Source organism: Epinephelus lanceolatus, chromosome 20 (assembly GCF_041903045.1).
Source record: "Epinephelus lanceolatus isolate andai-2023 chromosome 20, ASM4190304v1, whole genome shotgun sequence".
Classification (NCBI taxonomy): Eukaryota; Metazoa; Chordata; class Actinopteri; order Perciformes; family Serranidae; genus Epinephelus; species Epinephelus lanceolatus.
Window position 1 is genome coordinate 26,135,513 of NC_135753.1, and position 23,028 is coordinate 26,158,540.

Sequence of the window (23,028 nt, forward strand, 5' to 3'; positions counted from 1 at the left end):
GCGGTTGTGGCGAGATGGCAGGATGGAAGGAAGGAGGGGATGTGGGGGTGGAGGAGAGGAGAGAGTGTCTGAGGTCTGAATTAAGGTGAAGTGTTTTGTTGTGGGGGTTTTTTTACAAGTCTGTGTAAGTGCGTGTACATGCATGCTTGTCTACACCCTGCCTTCTGTACTGCTGTGAGTAAACATACTAAAACTGTTCAATTAAGAAAACTTCATCGTAAAAACTATGATTTAAAGTAGTCGGGGCCTGAAGACAAAGAGGTAAAAATGGAAATATTCAGAGTTCAAAGGAGGAGAGACGGTTTTTAAAATGATAATTAAATTTTTAATTGAATGATTGTAGTCATCTTTTAATTGTGGATGAAGGTGTGTAATTGTGTGATATTTTGACTCAAGCTCGTGATGAGGAAAAAAAGCAACATCTCTTACAGGAGAATTAAAATGAGGGAACACAATGAGGAGAATAAATGTTCTTACTCACAGCCAACTTTGCACATTATCACCCATTGTGGAGGAGATAGTTGGATACAATAGATCTACTCAGTGCATTTATACACTCACCTCAGAATTCAAAACAGCTGCCTTCTCAGCCCACTTTTTAACAGCTTGAGCATGGGCCTTTCTCTCCTCCTCCATCCCCCTCTTCCACTCCTCCTCTCTCCTTTGCTGCTCCTGCCTTCTCCTCTCCTCTGCTCTCTGATGCTCCTTTTCACATCCCAGCCTCCATTCCTCTTCCCTTTGCCTCCATTCCTCCTCTTTTCTCTTCAGCTCCTCCTGAAGCTCCCTCGCTCTCACATCCAGCTTGGAGAGCTAAAGTCAGAGACAGAAAATAAATTAAAAAAAACAAGCAGAAATGTGCAGGCAGTCACATCTCTGCACTCTGTAAAACAAATGAGGTACCAGGCACTTAATCTAAAAACTAATCTGGAACATCAAGAGACCCATTGCAAGGTAGCATCCTGTACGACAGCTGAGGAGGAGGAGGTTAAAAAAAAAGATGCCTGGAGTGACAAGCGAGTGCATTAATGGTTACAGTATCAGCTATTTTTAATGTTCAGTATCCATAGCGCATGTGGAGATACATGTGTGCACATAGGAATCCCAAATCATCAGTAATGGAGAATAATTAAGTACATTTAGGTGCTGTACTAAGTACTATTTTGAGGTACTTGTACTTTGGTTGAGTATTTCCATTTTATGCTGCTTTATACTTGTATTCCATGACATTTCGGATACTGAACTTTTAACTAAAATACATTTATTAGACAGGTGTACTCAATAGATTGTTTTCAGTTTAGGATTTTACATAAAAACACAAATAAAATAACATAAAATAACAAAATAACATTTAATTTAATTTAATTTAATTTAATAATATAAAAAAAATAAAAATAAAATTAAATAACATAAAATTAAATTAAATTAAATAACAAAATTACATAAAATCAAATTAAATTAAACTGAATTAAATCAAATAACATAAAATAAAATGAAGTTAAATTAAATAACATAAAATAACATAAAATAAAATAAAATTAAATTAAATAACATAAATTAAATAAAATGAAATATTAGTCTTTTAATTTTGATACTTCATTTATATTTTGCTAATACTACTTATCAAATATTACTGCAATATGATGTTAAATTCCGTACTTAAAAACAATTGTGATGGAGTATTACATATAACATTGTGGTATTGGTATTTTTACTTGAGTAAAAGATCTGAAACTGCGACCAATGCACGCTCTGCCCACCTGAGCGCGTGCGTCGGCCCCCTCTTGTTGCAGCATCTCGATGTTGGCTCGCAGCTTGGTGACGCAGATGTCTTTCTCAGCAACCTCCTTCATGTTGTCTTTCCGGATGCGCTGCAGACATGAGAGCTCGCTCTGCAGGTGCGCCAGCCTCTCGCTGCTTTCCAGCACCTGTGTTGCAGTCTGGGCCGTGAAGGAGTTTAGACGTTAAAAAGATTCTTTCAAAAGGAAGAAAGTTACTCTGAGTGAGTGTGAATTAGTGTCTTTATGCCGTGTTTTAGAAATGTGGCTGATTAGTGCAATAATCTTAAGCCATATAAACACTTTGTAATGAGTAAGATTGTCATGTAGCATAAGTATAATTTATTAAAATGTTTATATTAAGTCTCTCCCAAGTAAAGCAGCTGTTAATGTCTTAAATTCTATTGTTTATAAGACCGTACAGAGGAGACACAGGGTCAAACAGAGGACAATTGTATGGGTGATGTAAAGGAGACACTGCACCCACGTTGGCACTTCACACATCATTACAGATGAAAACCTTCCACACTGACAAATTCAAAGGAGTTACATGTACACATGCCTTGTTTTCATTGTTAAACATATACACTTGGTTTAATTGGGCCTCATAGGTGTCGGATTCTGAATATGTATTCAGTTACACAGAAACGGGCTTATTGCTAACAAACAAATTCTGTGGCAATCATTTTCATTAAGGCGGTGTGTACAGTACATGAGCGTGTGCCAACACATCTACCCGTGCATCTACATTGCAGACGTACCAGTTAAACAGAAACACAAGCGGAATGAAAAGATATATCAACATTTGTTGAAAATATGATTAACAGAACAAGCTCCAGTAACTCTGCTTGTTTCTCTTAGGCTCTGTAATCACACAAACCACTAATTAGCGGCAGTGCAAATGAGTCAACTCACAAGCGGCATAAACAAACAGTAACCAGCCAACACACACATAAACAACCAACAAGCCCGGGTTTACCACAAGCACAAATGTATGTGTGCGCATGTGTGTGTGTGTGTGCATTTCTGCAAGCCTGTGTGTGTTTACGTGCGTCTTAACCGTAAGCCACAGAAGACAGTAAAACAGCAGTGGGTATAATTTAGTGACACCCTGTAAGGAGGTGTGGGGAGGCCGTAAAAAACTCTCCCTTTTAATCCCGGCCGGCGACGCCATGTTTGTTACCCAGGGCTCTGAGATATGCCGGTAATTCATCACACACGCCTCGGCTTCCTGTTAAACCTGGCTGCACATGGAGCGCTTCTAGCACAGCTGCCAAACCAATATCGTAAAAAAAAAAAAAAAAAAAAAAAAAAAGACTTCTCCACCTCTCAGACAGGCTTCTAAACAATAACAAGCACGCTGCAAAAAAAATCACCTTACCAAGTCATTTAATTGTGGAGGCAGTCTCAGAACTGTGGGGGAAAATCTCCTCCTTATTTTACACCTCAACATAGGAGAAGTTAGCTAAATGCATGTAGGTGTATGCAATTCAATTTGAGAAACAGAGGGAACACCTTAAACTAAATCATCTTACACAAGATGTTTGAAGACTGGACAGATCCTTTCTAATAAGCTCAAATCGGAACAAGCTGAGTCGGTCACCTTTTGCTTTTGCTGAGAACTCTCTCTGAGCTCCCTCTCCAGATCACAGATGACCATGTCCTTGGTTTGCAGCTGGATTTTCAGGTCTTCAATCTCAGATGTGATCTGGACTAAGGACCCAGGACTACAGCAGAAAGACAGAGAGACAAGGAGGATGAGGATGATTCGTGATGATTCTTACAGGGGGAGACAGGTGGCATTAAACACCACTGCACAGGCTGAAGTGTGTGCTGGTGTGTCACGTACTGTAACGTTATACTATATAAGCTGCGGATATATATGTGTATGTGTATTGAATATGTTACATATGTGATCTGAGATTATTACAGATGTGAAAGCCGAAGTATCGTCACACGATCTAAATACAGTGAATGCTTATGAGCAAATGACACAGCCTATGGCGGTGTATATCATTGTTTTCAAGGCTGGTCTTGACACCCGTTTGTTGTATTAATAGTGACACATGATACATCAAACTTAAACCTTGATGGTTAATTAAAGTGTTAAATTAATTCATATAACATAAGGAAAGAAATAACTAATAAAGCAATCCACTGTGTAAATAGGATGCAGTGTGTGTACAGTGTAATGTGTGATTCATGAAAAAAAAAATCTAATTCAAAAGCAGCAAAGAGATGCTGAGCCTGGTGAAATTTGTGGTAGGTGACAGCAACTGGAGCTGATATGCTTGTGTGTGTGTGTGTGTGTGTGTGTGTGTGTGTGTGTTTCCCAGCGGTGAAAATATGTTAACTCTGCCCAGACACCTTTCTGAGTCACCAGTGACAGCTGTCACACACCCGAGATGGAAGGAGAGGGGGAAAAAAAACACAGAAAACAGATCACACGGTACTGTGCACTACTCATACCAAACACACACACACACACACACACACACACACACACACAATTTCATATTTACCAGCCTCTTGAGATGAGTTATTCTGATGAAACTTTGCGCAGATTAAAAATGTTAAACTCACATTTGATCAAGCGTGTCTACACGTTCACACCAAGCAGGGAAGGAAAGGCAAGATTTGACAAAAGTGACATGTGAGTGGATAGAGCGCGCTGAGAGTTAAATCTTTCACTTCAGGAAAAAAAAAAAAAAAAAAAAACAACTTTTCAGTCAAATAGAGTAAAAGCCACAGAGGAGAGTGTGAACAAACTGACTTTAGATTATAGTCTGTTTCTGTCTCTGGAAGAGAATGGGAAAGTGTGTGTGTGCTGCTGTGCTATCAGTTCTAACTACAGTCTTTGTTATGAATTATCACTTTGCCGAGCATTTCACTAAGAAAATCTGCTTAAAAGGGAATGTACAAAAACCATGTGTACTCCTAAGCATGCACAGAAGTCTTTATATGTACATAAATGTGTAGACAAAGACATTCTCTCCCTAAAGATATGCAAAAATATCAATCCTCAACTTTTACAAAGGACAAAACCGTCTACAGTTGCATTATTACGTGATTTTTTTCTTATTATTTTAGGACCTTTTAGACGGAGGGAAGAAGCTTGGTCTGTTTATTAGCATTTTCAAAACTTATTTCCTGTCAGTTTGGCGGAAAAAATACTTCAATCACCCCAAATTTAGGAGAGATTCTTTAGAAACGAATGGCCCGAAATGGGAACAAGTTGAAAATCGAAAGAGGGTTTTGAATGAAAAGTAACTGCAGCCAATTTCATCCCTATTTTCACCTGCACAGTGGGGTGGTGGGTTTAGTGTGCCGCGTGTGTGTACGTGCATGTGTGTACTACAGAAGACACTCGCTAGCTGAGATAAGGAGTGTCATTTTGTCTTGGCCGTGCATTCTTTTTTAACAACACAAAAATGAGCGCGCACCAAGCTCATATGTAGTCAGCAAAGATTAAAACAGAGGAGAATATAAGGACAGTTTGTTTTACTTAATGGCACATAAGGTTCTATTTCCTGCACCATTAATGGATGAAACAGAATTTAATACGACAGGTATTTCTTGCATCTTTTTGGGGAGAATAAATACAAAAACATGCAACACATTCTGACCTGCAACAAGTCAGAATGCAAATTTATTCATGCTATTCAGTGTGTGTGTGTGTGCATGTATGGGTGCATATTAGGTCATGATTATGCACGTAACAAACGAGGCTGTATGATTTATTGTATTGTTATATACAATAAAGTAGCTGCGTTAAACAAATGACACAATGTCACACCGACAGATGAACAGGGAATTCCTATTTAGAGCCCTAAGTGTTGTTATGATTACTGTGTGGACAGAGGGAGCAGGGCGAGTGAATGTGACTGAAGAGTGTGCGTGTGTGTGTGTGTGTGTGTGTGTCACGGTGAGTGTGTGTGATATTAAAGCAGGCTCTCGATATCTCAAGCTGTCACTCAGGCCTATTAGGCAAGGCTAACAAAATTAGTCATGAATATGCAGTAATAACATGCAAATTGCCACCCCTTCCCCCCTGTCTTGCGTGTGTGCGCGTGTGTATGTGTGTGTGCATGTGTGTGTGTGAGAGAGAGAGCCTATATGTATGTGTGTTTGCCCTCGGGGCTATAGACATTGGCTCTGTAAACCCAATTCTTTCTACATCATTACAGCAACAAGACATAATTCATGAGAATAATATAAACATGCATGTAGCCTGGCATACATGCACAAGCACACACACACACACACACACACATGTACACACACACACAGGTCACAGGTCCCCTACGCTGCCCTCTTCACATGCCAGGGCTAATATACAGCAGGTTGCCGTTAACCGTTTTTATGTCGAGAAAAGCGCTTTAAGATTTCCAGTGCCGCGTTTTATGCTTTAAACACACAAATGCACACACACTCGTGCACGTGCGCACACAAACACGCAGATCGACTGTTGCCTCCTGTGTCCCCAGGGTGATGTTTGACACAGCCTGGGTGCTGCCACAGCAATTAACCTCCCTGTTAATGAGAAGAGCTCTGTCAAGCAGCCAGATGGCACCGCCTGGCACGTTGCCATGCGCACACACACAGATACACACTACGCAGACATGCACATATACATGCATGTGCACAAACACACACACACAGACAGTCTCCCCCTGCTGTACACCTAACTGTTGCTGGTTGTCAGCACCCCTCATCCCCTCCCTTAGGCACCCGCATCCCTCTTCACTCCTCTCCAGCATTGTCTTCTATGGCTCTCCCTCCTTCCCCTCCTCCCCCTCCTCTCCCTCCCTCCATCTCTGGCAGCTGCTTATCCATGTCGCAGCACTGCAGATGTCACAACTCACCAGCTGGGAGAACAGCAGGGGAGGAGAAGAGAGGAGAAGGTTGGAGAGGAGAGGAGGAGTTTGTCGCATCTTCGCATTTGACAGAGAGGCAGCCAAGTGGATGAAGATATATAGATTTATACATGATTGATTGATTGATTTAGGCGTTTAGATTTGCAACTTTCTATTAGAAAACGCTTCCACAGTCAGCTGTATCATTATAAATTTCACATGCAAATCTTCTTATATGAGTGTGGATATGTGTATTGTCCTGCTCTGTGTGTGTGCTAATGAGCGTGGCACTCGGCCGGGGCACGGCACGCTGTGTATGCCGGTCTGCATGTCCACACAGCAGCCCACCAGGCCTGCGTATTGATCAGTTAGCTTGGCCTAATAGGAGAAGAGGAGCCTGACCTGGGAAAGTCAATAAGGAGAAAAAGAGACATATCCTCCTCCTGTCTTGGGAGAGAAGTGGGAGAAAGAGGGGAGAGATAGAAAGAAATGTGCATTCACTAGTGAAGACGATGGTAGAGGAAGAGCCGGGAGACTGTCAGATAAACAGCTGGACAATAGAAAAACAAGCAAAGCCATGAGGAAAATAATAATGGAACAATAATGAATCTCCAGTCTCTGACGCCTAAATATCTTATCACTTGTGTTAACAAAGAAAAGTTTGGAGTTGAATTAGAACAGTTACACTGAGGGAAGCTGCCGGAGTGTGAAATAAGTTAAGTTCCTACCTTTCCCAAATGAGAATCAGGATATTCTGTCAAAGCTTCTTTTTTTTTTTACCTAACTAACTTTCAGCATTTGACTGCTTTTGGCAAAGGAAAACAGCACTCAAGTTAACTCAGGTGTAAAAAAGTCTGCAGGAGATTATACTAAGGGAAAATAATTAAAAAATTGGAGGGAGACGGAAAATAAAAAACTGACACCCACTCACACATCAATACATCGATAGATCAATGTGCGCGTGAGAGTGTGTGTGTTCTGCATGCGCCATTTCAGCGGAAATATATATATAAATCTGTAGATAAACAAAAACCAGAGGAAATGGGAAAAGTAGATAAAAGACTTAGGTTTCACCATGCACACGCACACACTCACACACACGCATACACACACCTGGCTGAGTGATGCTACCCTGGAGGGTGGCTTCAATCTGATGTGTTTAATGTTGACGCTGGTGGCAAGAAACACACACACTCACCCGCTGTTTCAACCTGCCTGTCATTTCATTTCATGAGACCTGATTTACTCATTTCATTTATTTCATTTTTTTTTTATTATTATTATATGTGCAGCCATTTAAAACGCTCAAGGTGTGATGCAAATCCCCACGTCTCTGACAGCGAGCGCGCTGACTGAGGATCCATCACGCCCTTCAGTGCCTTTTTTGCAGGATTGGCAAAGAAACCCCCGTACAGCCGAAAACTCAATTGTGCCACATTGTGCCAGACCACCGATTCCTGCTTCGCTTGGTGCTTTAATTGGCTGCGCTGCAGGCTGTCAAACTACTGACTGGTTACTTCCGACCGTATTTGGATGTGTTCTTAGTTTTCATATGACAGCTTCTAAAAAATAAAAAAAACAATATTGACTGCAATATTATCCCTATGTTTGGAAATCAGTCGATTTATCACAATGTCAGCGTCTAGGATGTTGTATCTGACAGAAATCTATTACTCTGCTTTCTGCTTTGCTCACGATGCCAGCGCAAGACATCAAAGGAAAGTTGATGTGAAGAAGTATTAAAGTGTGCAGTTGTTATATTAGCTCCATTGATTTCAATACTTTATTTGCAGGATAGTTTTGACTGACAGGAACAGGGTGGGCTCGGCTGCTAAGCTTAACATATTAATGATCGACAGCAGGTAACTTTAACTTCAGCGAGCAATGGGTATTACTGGAACTCGAGTCATTTTCATATCAAACCCCTCCCTGGTCTGGTGAGTCCAGGTGTCTAGCTAGCGATGGGAAAAAACCTGCAATAGGTACATATGTATGAGCATGAAGATTTAGATTCAGAAAATGCTCCTTTCATTAGTTTTGTGGAAAATGTGTGAAACTTAAAATAAGATTTCTGTCTTTCCAGAAAGGTCTAAAGTAGAAACGGAACAAGTCTTTAGGGGCCTTGGAGCACTGCATGGTGGGAAATATCATATAGGGATTTGCATATTGCCATAGGGACAGTGGTGTTCCAGCGACTCCCCGAGGAGCTCAACCTCCCTGAGGAGAGACAGAATCCCCGAGGCCAACTCTGTTACCTCTCTCTACACTGGGGGACCTGTGCGTGTGTGGGTGTGAGTGTGTGTGTGGTCGATTCATGAAGTTATTATAAAGAAGTTATTAGTTATTTGAGTCAAGAGTAAACTTTTCCTGGGAAAAAAGCTGCCTTTTTGATGAGGAGGGAGGCTGAGGAACTAATAATGATTAGAAGTCAGCCTGTAACCATGCGTACCTGTGTGGGATGTGAGCCGCAGGTCCAACAAGCTCATCCAGCAACAAAGTCCTCAGATCACCCTCAGATACCTAGGAAAGATGATATACAGATCTTTAGTCACATCGGGCATGTGCAGCAATGATTATTCATTTGGTATGGACCTGAGGAGGTTGTGTACAGCTTAAGGTATGGATTACATTACACCAAGTAGTTTAATATGTTACTATATAATGACGAAAACTCTGTCTGTGTGTCTGTTCCACGTTTTTCTCCTCACTGACTTGGTCAATCCATGTGAAATTTGGCACAGTGGTAGAGGGTCATGGGAGGATGCGAATGAAGCAATATTACATCAATTGGCCAAAGGGGGGCGCTATAGCAACCGATTGAAATTGCAAACTTTGGGCATATCTCATGCCCCATATGTCGTAGAGACATGAAACTTTGCACAGAGATGCCTCTCCTCATGAGGCCATTTTGAATTTTTTGAAAAACACTTAAAATCGATCTCTTCCTAGGAAGTTTGACCGATCTGCATGAAACTCGGTGAACATAATCTAGGGGCCAATATCTAAAGTTCCCTCTTGGCAAAAGTTGGAAAACTTACTAAAACTGAGCTTCTATAAGGCAATGAATATTGCGGAGGGCGTGGCTCATCACATAAAGGTGTATAACATCTCAAGGGTTTCACCGATCACCACGCAACTTTGTAGGCATATGACCACACATAATCTGAGGGGACCCCTCCATTATTGACCCAATCAAACAAAATGGGGGCGCTAGAGAGCTAATTTCTTATCTAGACCTAACCGCCATATTGATTTTTACTAAACTTGGTAGATATGTAGAACAGGACGCCTCAAGGTGACTGGAGAAATTTAACTCTAATTGGCAACTGAGTGGCGCTATGACAACAGAAAAATGCTTAAAAATGGCTAAAATGCGACCGATCGCTGTGGCTCCCCCTGTGGCCCAATGTTGTTGTTTTTTCTAATTTTTGCTATAACTAAGTCATGGTATGGTATGCTGTACATAATCACGGAAACTGTCAGTGTGTCATTCTGTCAGTCAGTCACTCTGTCTGTCCCACGTTTTTCAAAACCTCTGTCTGAATACATTGCTCTTCTTAATGGGTTCAGTTGACTATTTAATCTGCAATTTCCTATGACCTGTATCCCAAACACACACCATGTGAAACTGTACGTGGGCAACTGTGCACTCAATGGGTATGGACTAGTATGTTATGTAATGTTGTAAAAAGGGAAAAAGCATACACAATACTTCTGACATATTCACACAGTTAAATTTTCACTTTAATACAACTTTAACTTCTATTTATCAATTACAGACTGTTAAATACAGGAAAATAATTATGTAAAAAGTTATTTTCTCAAGTGCTGGTAACTGTGGCGATGTTTGACAGTAGACAAGATTACAGGTTTAAAAGCCCTAACTAATTGCTTGGACTTTGCATCTTGATGACCACGGCAACATGACAATGTCATAAGAAAAAGGACAAGACGTTTAAAAAAAGAAAGTGTGTGCAACTGTACACAATATTATTAAAGGAAAAAAAATGTCTCTGCTTTCTGTTTTGCTCATCAAAGCAGGACCAACTGCACACAAATCACCAAAATCAAATCAAAAAGCTGACAAAATCAAATATAGAGGAAAGAATCAAGATGGAATTTGAAATACGATTACTCTAATGACTTAATAATTCAGCTGTCCTCTTTGGGGGATTTAGAAAAAAAAAATACATTTGATGCAACAGTAGCACAGGAAGTCGCTCGCTCTGACAGAACGATATTGAGATGAAGAAAGTACAGTTCGTAGATAAAAGCGTACACGCAGACCTACAAAACCTTCTATTCATTCCCAGATACAGTACGATTCCTTAGGCTCAAATAACCCTGCCATTACCCCGCCTGCCCGTCTTTCTCTGTCCCTTTATGTGCCTGAACATTAGTTTGTGGAGGATGGGTGAAAAACATGGGTCAAAACTGTTGTTGCGAGGTCAATTCATATTGTATCTGTATAAAAAGAAGAACATAACTGAAAAATATAAATGAATGGAGCAAGAAACAGTAAGGTGACCTTGCATTTTTATCACAGGGTGCTATTAAAAGAGAGAATAAACATACGGGGACAAAGGAAAAGAGGAGAGTTGAACAGAGAAAGTGGGAGACGCACAGTACACAGAGAGATAAAGAGTCCGACTTACACAAGGAGAACAAGAAAGACATCTTGGGAGAAAGAGAGGGACCCGGCCATACCGGTGAAATATCGGCCACTCTATCGCCGCAGTGACAGGGGTCACTCTGGGAAAAGGAAATCAGTGCTGACGGCAGTGACTCACAGGTCAGCACACAGCGCTGTGTGTGAGCATATGCGTGTCTCTTTGTGTGTGTGTGCTTTAAGTGTGAGCTTGCGTGTGTGTGTTTCAATTATGCATATGCTAGTGTTAAGTACGTGTGTGTTATGTTTACATGAATGCAGGGTACCAAAATATACACGCAAAAGCATCCAAAAGGAGGAGCTGGAGCGGATGGGGAGACAAGATTCAGTCCATTATATGTGAAGTTAATATTTGATGTGTGATGCAGGCGGACTGGATACCTTTATGTCTGCTGAGTGAACAACTTGCTTTTTTAGGACACCACTTTAAAATACGCCAAACAACAAATGATAAACACAGACAGACTTGTTACGTTCTTTCTTCATTCTTGACTTTACTGTAAAACCGTTTCTAAGAATGTAAAGTTACTTTGTATTTTAATGGTTTATAGATTTAACAATAATGATAGAAAATTATTAAGTGTGTTGTAACACAAAAAAATCAAGTAGAATAAAATCTGATTTAAGCATCAACATTTTTTTGAAAGACCCACAAGGTCTCACTTCTAACTCATCAAATAGCGACATTCGTTCAGTGGCCCTTAGCATCAGGTGCCAACACAAAGTGGCAACCTTTAGCAGCAGTATAAAATGCAGCAGGCGGCAGCAGGAGTCTGCACAGGATGGGCGAGAGGGGAAGTGGATGGTCAAACAAACTTGGGACTTTCACCTAGCAGCCAGCTGTTTGTGTTCCGTGTGAAACCAAAAATTCACATTATTTTGGTAACAACATAGTGTGAGATGAGATTTAATTTTGTGAGGACATGTCCAGCAGATTGTCTTGTTTATCTCTGTTCATTATTTTGCATCTACATGATTTAATGTTAACTACAATCATATATTGTTTATATATTCTATTTTGCTCTTTACACTAAATTTGGAACTATTTAATATCGCGTAGCTTATGTGCAGGCAATGAGAGTTATGATTAAGTTTGGCGGAGTGATATATGTAAGTTGTGAGATGCCACTGTTGTTGTCGATGTTCAGTTTTCCTACGTTCTTTTTGGGGACACTAAAGTGGATCAAGTTACCAAGAGAAGCTGTCCCCGTGCTCTGACTTCACCCACAGCCCTTTGATAGTTAATTCAGTATCTACGTTTATAGGTAAGACAGGAGAGAGAAACCTGCCTTACAATAGTGTGCTAGTACTTGTAGCATACTATGCTACCTTGTATTACATTAGTAACAAACTCTAAGTTTAGCGTGAGAAAGACTGCATGCATTAAACAAGCAGAAAGTCCAAATGTCCTGTGAAAATGGAAGCTTATTTTGAAAAGAGACAACGCCTGTAACAGGTGTAAATTAATATGCTGTCCCTGCACATCCGAAACTGATGCAGGAGGGATAGCGCTGCATACTTTTGCATGTTAAGGGGGATTTATACTTGTGTGGCAGACCCCTGTAGCCTACGCATGTGGCCTATACCGTTGTGAGCATTTATACATGTGCGGTGGTGTGTCTGTGTCACTCTGCAGTTACACCTGCTAAACACTAGTCAGCGGTAGGGTTTCTGTGAAGTGCTGTAAAGTTTAGTTGATTCTAAACACACCTAAAACACACATGAAACACACATTAAACATGGCTAAATAGCGACAATTTCAAACACAAGTACACAAATCAGCTTCACTATAACTCGCAGCATTCACAAATATTTGTCTTTATCTGGACACATTTTCCCCACAAATACAACATGCTAATGTTTTTAGCACAAGTCTATGGCATTTTACATTGTATAAGTTAGCCTAGTGGCTAGCGGACTTTTTTCTCTTCTCATATGAAGCCAGGGACAGCAGTAACATTTAACAAAGGTAACATTACAACATTTGGCTCCATCACAACCCACAAGGTTCACTGACAGAGCAACTGTCTTTTACTAAACACCTTTTCCAAACAAATGTGACATGCTAACGCTATTAGCACAAGCCTATGGCATTTTACATTGTATAAATTAGCCTAGTGACAAGCAGAGATTTCCTCTGCTCATATGAAGCCAGGATAAATCACACACAAGACTTAAAATGCTATTTTTTGGAGGCTTTATTGTCTTCACAATTTCTCTGTGTCTGTATCTATAGCTATATTTATTATTTATTGGAAAAGTACTCACAGAACAATCTCAGAATTAAGCCTTGTTTAAAAGAGTGAGATATTAAACACAGTTACCTTAATGAGGATTTCTCTTTATCACGAGTACAGATATTGACAAATTTTATTAGTATAGTACTCGTATTTTTATAGAGTACATTATCTGTACCGAATAATTGTGTAATCCAAGTTTTCGGTTCAACCCCAGTATATAGTATATTTTATCTCTTATTAATTGAAATAAAGTGGGCTTAGTTGTGTTTCCCTTAGACAACATACAGAAAGGCACACCATCAGAAATACACACAAGATTTTCTCTCCCAGTCACAAAACATTCATATTCCAATGTAGCTGCAATGTGACAGTGAGAAGACCTGGCACACGTAGAGGTCAGCTGCTAATACAGATAGGCTGTGTGTGTTTGGGAGAGTGAAATATGTGTGGTGTGTGTGTGTGTGTGTCTGCGTGTGCATGCCTTATATACCCTTGGGTTAGCAGGAGTTACGACCTGCTTACATTATTAAGGTGAGTAGTAGGCTGCGTTGTGTATGCCTAAACAGCCAGTCCATTCATTACCGATGCAATCCCCTAAGTACATGAATAAGCACACGGCCTACTCTCTCTCTCTCTCTGCCTCTCTGAACTGTAAAGGAGACAAAATATTGGTGTGATGCAGAGCGCTTTAGATAAATCAGAAACAGGAGCAAATTAATAATAAGGAATAAAACAACATTAGCTGATTAAGTATGTATGGCAGAGTGGCGGCTGTAATTTACAGGCAGCTGGGTTGGGTGTCCGGAATAAGGTCTCATTACGGATCATAGTGTGTGTGTGTGTGTGTGTGTGTGTGTGTGTCCATCCCGTTAGTAATCCGTCACTAGTGGTCTCAGCTTTATGAAAAGGCCTGCAATCTATGATAATGAGCCCTGTGAAGGTTATGACCACGGTAAACTCATTTGTTAGGGGGAGGGCTCATGTGCATATGTGTATGTGTGTGTGTCTCTGTGTGTGTTTGTGTGTGTGCTGATGTGTAATACAACCATGCCATTATAGAGTGGTGAGGAAATCTACCATTTAAAGTAATGGTCAAAATCAGCGGAGCGCGTGAATGAGAGAAAAAGAAGTACGAGAGTGAGAGGAACAGAGAGCACGTTACATGGATGTTGCATCACATTGCTTAGTTTTCTCACTCAGTTTTAAGACAAACAGAACAGGCATATGCAAATGCATTCTTATAGAAGGTGCTCTGTCTATAACAAGCAGTGCTGATACTTCCAAAGCAATCACATGGCAGTCTCCAGTAGAGAAGGCAAGGATGTGGAATCTAGTCGCAAATTTTCCGTCACTGTTAGACAATGGAGAGAAAATGGTAGTAGTGGCAGAGCTATACAAGTAGAAGTACTTGTCGGACTAGTAATATTAAAAGTAGAAATGGTCGCAGTACTTCTACTGTAAGAAAGAAACAAAGAAAACTTATGACAGCAACAGTTATTAGTAGAATCGGTTCACTTTCTCTCCTCTATTGTCACCGTTCCTCTCTCCTTTCCCCTCCGTTTCTATCCTTTCCTATCCAGACTCCGACCTTGTCACATCCTCTTGTCTCCTCCCGTCTCATCCACTTGCCCCTCACCCACGCCTCCTCCTCTTCCCTGCTTTTTCCCCCCTTTTCCCCACCTCACTTCGCTTTTCTTGTTTCTTCTTTATCTGAAAATAGCCACCCATTTACGCAATCATTCCATTTTTCCACTCCCCTCCGTTCCTTTTGTCTGGAGCTAGGTCAACTGAAAGCAACAGAGGAGAAAAAACAAAAGCAGGAACGTGTATGCGTGAGTCACCAGATCACAACAGAAAGCGAGGAATAGGGGGGAAAAAATAGGATAATGCAACTCGTGGTGATGGTGACTGGAAGGAACACGCCAGCGTCTTGTTCTACCGTGTCAAGAGCTACATGTTTAGAGAGAGTGCAGACTAAAAATGTGGACTTTAATTATGTCCGGAGTGAACTTGATGCAAGTGTAAAGTGATGCAACTATGATGATAGCCTAAAGGAAAAACACATCTACTGCCTTACATTCAGAGCTTTTTATTTGTGCCATATTGAGAAGATACTATATGCTGCATCTGTGCAGTCTGCAGAGCAGGAGTCGGATTTACAACAGAGATGCAAGACTTGATTGTAAAGAGGTACGAGTGATCACCAAGTCATCATTTTCAGATTCTACTGGCAGCTGCTTTACAAATAAAATTTCCTACTGCACAGATTATTGCAGAATGTTTAGAAAATGTATATATAAACCTCACTTATAATCTTGTAAGGTACCAAATCTATAATGGCAGGTGTCCGCCTGGTTATAGGTTATGCAAAACATATGCATAATTAACTTTTATGCCACAGCTAGCAGGTTTAAGCACTATTTGGACGGGATTAGTTTTACATAGGGATGTGGACTAATGTCAGTTTACCACAGGATGTCTGTAACATAAATGTCTGATTCGCACAGGACAAGAAATCTCCAGAATTCTACCAGAGATGGGAGTGGTAACTCGGTTTGCACCCTGGCGTCACCTCCCTGTCGGCATGTGCGTGCTACGTTGCTTCCTGTAAGCATCAGCTGAAGGATAATAATAATTAATGATTAGCCCATTATGAAATATTGCCCATGATCAGGATTGTGTGTACAAAACGATTAGCAATATGGATGTATATAAGGCCTACCTAACACAACCAGAAGTCTCATGGCTCTGAAAAGTGCTTTCTTCTCGACCTTTTTGATTGGTCTCCCATGTAGGGCTACACAATCATTCGAAGAATGTCCACTATCACGACATGCCGACAACACCGAATGCTTCTTCAAGCGCCTCCATCATCGAAAAAATGTGGAAAACTAGTTGTAAACACGGAACAATGGTAAAAGGTAAAAGTCGCCGTAATTTTTACTGACATTATATGTTATGATAACAGGCATGGCGCATTCGGACGGGACTAAATCCCTGGTAATAATTACTTTACCCCACGTCTCCACGTTAAACCAATCCCATCCGAATAGGTCTTAAGTCTGCAAAACACTGTTGTAGGGCCACAAATAACTTACTTTTTAAATTGCAGTTCATCTGTTTCGATTTTTGCATTTCATTATTGTTTAATTCATCAAATGTCAGAAGCAGTTAAAGTGCCAGTCACAGTGTCATGAACCTTTTAAATGCAGGGACAAATTGGTCAAAACAGAAACAGGAATTTAAAAATTCCAGTGTGAAACAAAACACACACACATGTAATCAGATGTAAGCATAGAGCTGAATTGCTCGGCCCCACATTCACTGCTCCCGATCCATTTATTTGAGTCAGTATCAGCCTGATATCTGATCTCAGTATCACATACTGCATACATTTATTCTCAAAATCAAAGTGAAATAAAATAATTGCCATCCAGGTTAGGGAGTCGCAGTCATCCAGTCGTATCAGATGGACTAGTTACAGTTCCATCCTGTGGCTGATATATTAACAAAGGTTTACAAGGGCAGAGCACTACATATGTAAGTTTGGCCTTATGGCTGACCTTACAATGCACTTAGTATCCTGTACAGGGAGTAATGCTGCAGCCACTCCTACAAGCCATTTATTCCAGCTAACGACCGTCAAGCACTCATAAATCAGCATTAGGAACCTCTTTCGCCCTCTCTCTCTCTCTCGTTTAGTTTCCCCTCTCTGTGGCTTCCGCCTTTCCTCAGATATTTTCTGTCCCTTTCCCTCATGCTTTCTTGTCTTCGCCCTTGTCCACTCATTTTTACATTTTTACCTACATTATCCCACTGAGATCTTCATCTGCTTGTACATACCCATCTCGCCTTATTTTTGTTTATCTCATTCTCTCTTTTCAATTTACTGCTTCCTCTTTTTCCGTTTGTCCCCACATGTGTCCCTCTGTCTTGCTTTTCCTCCTCTCAATCCTCACCTTTTCCCACCCTTCCTGATGTTTATGTATTGCTCCTCTTACCTCCGGCCATCCATCCTCTCTCACCCTCCCTGTCTGCAAATTCCTCTCCCTGCAGATAGAGACGGCATCCCTGAAATGTCTAACCTGGTATTGGCACCTCTATTGATTTTAATTAAGCTAATTAGTTCATTATTTGAAAGATCAAACGGGGGCATGCATTACTGCATACAGACCGAGGGCTGGGAGGTAGAGGGTGGGGGGGTCTGGGAAGGGTGGGGGCAGTGAAGTTAATATGGTAATGAAGACGATCAATTATCACTCACAGCAAAGTCATTAACAACAGCATTAGCATAGTCAACCATCACAACCCCCTGACCTCCCCTGCTCTCCATCCAAGCTGCTGCTACACAAGCAAACGATATGTGTGTGTGTGTGTGTGTGTGAGTGTGTGTGAGAGAGGAGGGGGTGATAAAGGTCACACAGTTCAGAGATTGTTTTTAATGCAGACCTGAATTGAGTTTCCACCTTCTCTCATTGACTGGAGCAGAGCAGTCACTAAGCTTCTGTGCACTATGTCCAAAGCATGGATAGCATACAGGCTAGCCAGTCTACTTTATCAGTTATAGTTAAAGTGCATATGAATAATGCTATCAGAATCTTGCTGGTAAAATGGGTATACACATATTCGTGGCACTGCTGCGACATGGAAACAGATTAAAGCTGATTTTATTGTGTCTGCATGTGTGGCCGCGCACTGTATGATTTCAGAAAGCTGCGGTCACTCTGAAAAGAGGGCTGTTTGTGCTAATTCCAACAAAAGTTTTCATCCAACAGCTACACCATAACTTACAGACTTCTTCTTTTATGTACTGTTTTGTTGAAATGGGTCTTAAGAGTGCTACTACGGAGGGTGCTCCATATGACAGGAAAAATGATGTTCTCATTAGCATGGATTAAGTCATGAGACCAATTTTCTCATTTGGTTCCTGAGCATTTTAATAGCCCCATGTTCTGTGGTTTATGGGGAACGTCATAAATAGTCACTTTGTGAATCACACACACACACACACACACAAAAAAAAAACTGGAGACTCTCATCACAGCTGGAGACATTCCCGGCATTCAGTTAGCAAATTTGTAGTCGACACTTGTTATAACCCATTTGTTTCTTCTCAGATACAAATAAGACAAAATAAATTAGGTCTTCTTTGTTAACCCTGTCTCTTATAAACAAGGAAAGCTAACAAGCATAGAAAATGGGATACTTTCAATTTAAGCTGCGGCACAACAGAGTGCCACACATCTCCGGTCGCAAAAAAATGTGTTTACTAACATGTGGGTGTTTTGAATATGGCTAGTATGGTAATAATTTGAGAATTGTGTGGGAATGGTGAAATGGCAGGATGAGTGGATCAAAGAGAGGGCCAGTGATCCCGAATGATCCCTGCTGATCTGTTCTGATCTACACTGATCCCCCTCAGGCCTTCACAGTCCCCCCACACTGCCCTGCAGGCCAGGGGCTAAACTCTGGGAATTAAAAAATCCACCCGACAGACAAACACACACACAGACTGCACATGATACACACACACACACAAATCATGAAAAATAGCCAATAGACACAAAGACATATCAAAGGATGGATGCTAACACAGACATGAAGGACCAAGAAATGACAGAAAAGAAAGACTAGGACTCAACTAATGGTTGTGCATTTAAGTCTGACTTCAGATCTCTCTTCACAGACCCAAGTCAAACTCTAGCTTTGGACAAAAGAGTACAACGAACAACTCGCTACCAATCAATCTTTATACTATCTGCAGCCTGCTCTTATTGAAGCAAAAATACAGTATGACATGAACTGACATATTCAAGGAATACTTCACCTCTCTAAATGAACATTTGTATATGAACTGCAAACCCGGTCTCACTCCGAAGTCGTCAAATCCGGCGCTTAGGCCGTGACTTGCGGTGTCAGACACTGATGAAAATGCCCTCCTTTAACGTCGGCATGATACACGACCAGTTGCCGTTATAATTTAACAGTGCTCGGCAGCATCATGGGGAAACGCGCCAGGACAAGAACAAATGTGAAGGACATCGAACACCAACTTTATCCCAGTAGAGCGGTGTTGAAGGTCCCGTAAGATTATAAAGCCAAACCCTGTTCTTTTTTCCTAAACCCAACCACGTGCATTTGTTGTTAAAGGGAAAAAAACGTCAATTCGCTTTGTTGTACTGACGTAGTGCGTTTTTTTGAAAGACACTTTATGTAGATGGTAAATTTCTTGTTAAGATGGAAGTGTATTTTGAAAGAAGGCAATGCATGTAACAGGCAGAACTTGACACGGCAGCCCAACTTACCCAGGATACCTTTCACATCGTATCTGGATGTGGAAGGTCCATGACCAAACACCAATATGTGACAAGGTCGGAGTGAGAATGTGCTGCAATTGCTCACCCTGAACATTCTGCATAAACAGTCTCAGGCACGGACGAGATGTGCGTCTGTGCTGTTTATGCAGAAGTGTTTTGAATAATAAGGCTTTAGCGAAAAAGTTTGTGTTTGGGAGTTCCTCACTATACGAATGGATAAATTAAACTTGGATTATACTGCACAAGTTGTATGAGAAATTATAAACAGTTTTTATATAGATTTGTGGTGTTTAACTCAGACTTCAATTCATCAAGAATCTTCTCCATTTTGGGAGTTTTCATGCACCAAAGGCTTGCAAGAAAAACAAAGTTTCCTTCAAGAATTCAACGTAACACAGGGTGAGTAATTGCGGTCATTTGGGGGTTGAAGTATCCCTTTAAGTTTTAAGACTGGCTATTTGTGTTTTCCTAATTATACGTCTGAAATTAAAAGGCGAGCGCTTTATTCATCCTCCAACTGTCATTGAAACCTTAAGTTGGCCACCATCTGGCCACCAAAAGTGTCTCCAAGCAACATACTGAATCCCTGCCAGCTCCAGAAGCTGTTCTGTAGCTGCCCTTGTGCCTTTGACCTGCCTGGAAGAACGCAAGTGGAAAAAACATTTCTGCAGAGATCAATAAAGTGCCAATTTTATTGCATTGTGTGATTACTAATCCCTGAGCTGCCAAAATGACCGTCCAGTAAGAATATAAACCAGAGGACTGAGGGAAATGACTATGAGGAAGTTTCCAAAAACTCCCCAGCGCTCATAATAATGCTTTATATTGTAACCAAATGAGACAAAGAAGGTTTTTCCGTGCATTTTTTCACTGGCTGGAAAAACATCCAACTGTAGAAACTGATACTGGCAAGAGCACCGCAAGGACTGGGAGTCTACATCCTAAATTACTACAGATTCTCTGAGTGAAACAAAGCTGTTCAGGAGTCCACTAGGACGACGAACTATACACCTCTTTATATCTTTCAAAATCCATAACAACCTGTGACAATGAGTACTGCACTACTAGGATGAGATGAATGTACCTCAGTATAATAACTTTGGTCATAAAGTATTTGTTCAGAATTACTAGAGTAAATTTAGCAGGGTGGAGCACCAGTGCAGTGGGGTTTATCAAGCCTGGACAATGGTGTCACAGATTTTAAAATGATTCCTGTATAACTTCCAGACTAAACTGAACTCAGACATACTGAAGGTACTGTCTTGTAACCACAGGTTAAAATAGACATATTATTAACAAAGAACTGTTTAATTCATATTGTACACAGGGAACATGGAGATACTACATCCGTCTGCCAATGGATGACAAATAGACAACAGGCTAATTGCAGCAGTCTAGAACAGAGAACACAAGCCTTGGATTTCATGACATTATGACCACAAAACAAACTCTGCTTAGTGTCCATTACAGTTCAACCCTATTGTGCATCAACAAGACCATACACTACGATTCAATCAGACGTTAGCCAAGCTCCTATTACAGAGCTCATTGCATCGTTTACATGGTGGAACGGTCCATAAGTAGCTCTAAATGCTCTTCATTTGATTGGATTTCACATTATGGACATCAGAGCAGAAACACACTATTGTCCCCTGGCTATCCTAATAGACTGTTGAGTGAAGCAGTCCATTTGTTTGTATTTGTTTACCAATATAGACCCTGAAAACATACAAAGTAGCATAAACAGACAGCGAGAGCATCGTTTAAGACGGGTGAAAATGGAGATTCAAAAGCTCGGAAGATGGGTCGATGGGGCGGCAACAATCTGTTATGTACCCTCATACTGTGTCTCTTTGGCTGCCCAAAGACGCAGTTGTTGTCACAAATAACAAAATTTTACAACTGTAAAATTAAGGACATTTAGCAGCTAAGAGAATGTCATTTAATTAGGTTTTAAAAAATATTTCTTCTCCTTTTCCTCTTGAGCTGTTTTTTATCTAATCTAAACAAGAGCTTAATAAATTAATAAAGTGCCTCCAGTTCAATGTGAAAATGGTAAGTTAGGATGTATTGCACTATAGTTTGCAGCAAAGAAAAGAGAAAGAGGAAAGAAGAACTGTACAGATGCCGGTATTTTTTTATTTTTATTTTTTGTTGCCAAAGCAGTGCCACTGAAGAAAATTAACTTTTAGAGTGACGAAAGTTAAAAATGGAAAGCTTTGAATGTTGGAAAATGCAAAGCATTGTATTACCATGACCTTTGTAACCAGTGCAGAGAGCACACAAAGCTAGCCCTCTGACCTTCTCCATAATAGCAGATAAGTACTTTGATGTATAAAAGGCCATAATTACTTTTCTGTGTGCAAAATCCACTCAGAGGAGCGAATGTTGATGGAAGCCTGGCCGTAACTGAAATGGAACAATACCTTAAGGTCACTACATGGAGTGATGATGTCTTTATAGTCTTGCTTTGCGTCGATGCAATCTTTAAAAATAGGAAAAAAATGTTGGTAGAGTGTTTCTGCACACAGCACCTCCAGTCCACTGGAATGAATGGTAATGTATGATTTCTTCTTCTTGGGTCCACAAACAGAGGGCTTTCCTCTGCTTGACTCATTTCTAAGTATCCATTATCCTGATGAGTTCAGCGTATCTTTTAAGATATACTAAGCAGGATTTTCATAAAAAGACACGTCTAGACTCATGCAGAAGTAATCCCTCTCAATCATCACTTATGACCCATTAGAAGTGTGTGGCTGTGTATTTTCCTGCCCTCTGCCTGTATTTTCTTATTTTCTGTGTTGGGGACGTTTGTACCCCCACAGCGCTCAGGTGAGGTCAAGGCTTTACGAAAAAGGTAAGGACAAGCAGCAGGTATCCAAGAGGCACAGCGTCGAAAAACACAAATACAGAGGCGAGACGCCGCACAAGAGCGAATGTGGGAATGGCTTCCACTATTACTTTTGCTGGCAGGTATGTTTACAAAGAGCAACCGGCAATCCTGCATAGTATACCTTTAACACCAGCTATCAACAAAGAATTCCTACCATTGAAAACAGAAAAAAATGTTGCATGGGTCCCTGCTTGTCCTAATTGCTTTTCTACATTGCCTTTATTCCGCACGCTGATATTGCTCCATCTAAACAATGAGGGATTTTCATGGACTTAACT

The 23,028-nt window shown here is 40.7% G+C and overlaps 1 protein-coding gene across 1 annotated transcript in view; it reads right to left on the minus strand.

Annotated features, from left to right (window-relative positions):
- LOC117265081 (uncharacterized) overlaps positions 1-23,028 on the minus strand; it is a 76,448-nt gene that overhangs the window by 46,631 nt on the left and 6,789 nt on the right. The window contains exons 3-6 of the mRNA XM_078162604.1: positions 9,081-9,151; positions 3,379-3,502; positions 1,758-1,937; positions 562-810 (exon numbers count right to left, since the gene is read on the minus strand). Coding sequence (XP_078018730.1) covers positions 562-810; positions 1,758-1,937; positions 3,379-3,502; positions 9,081-9,151 — 624 coding nt within the window. The remainder of the gene's footprint in view (positions 1-561; positions 811-1,757; positions 1,938-3,378; positions 3,503-9,080; positions 9,152-23,028) is intronic.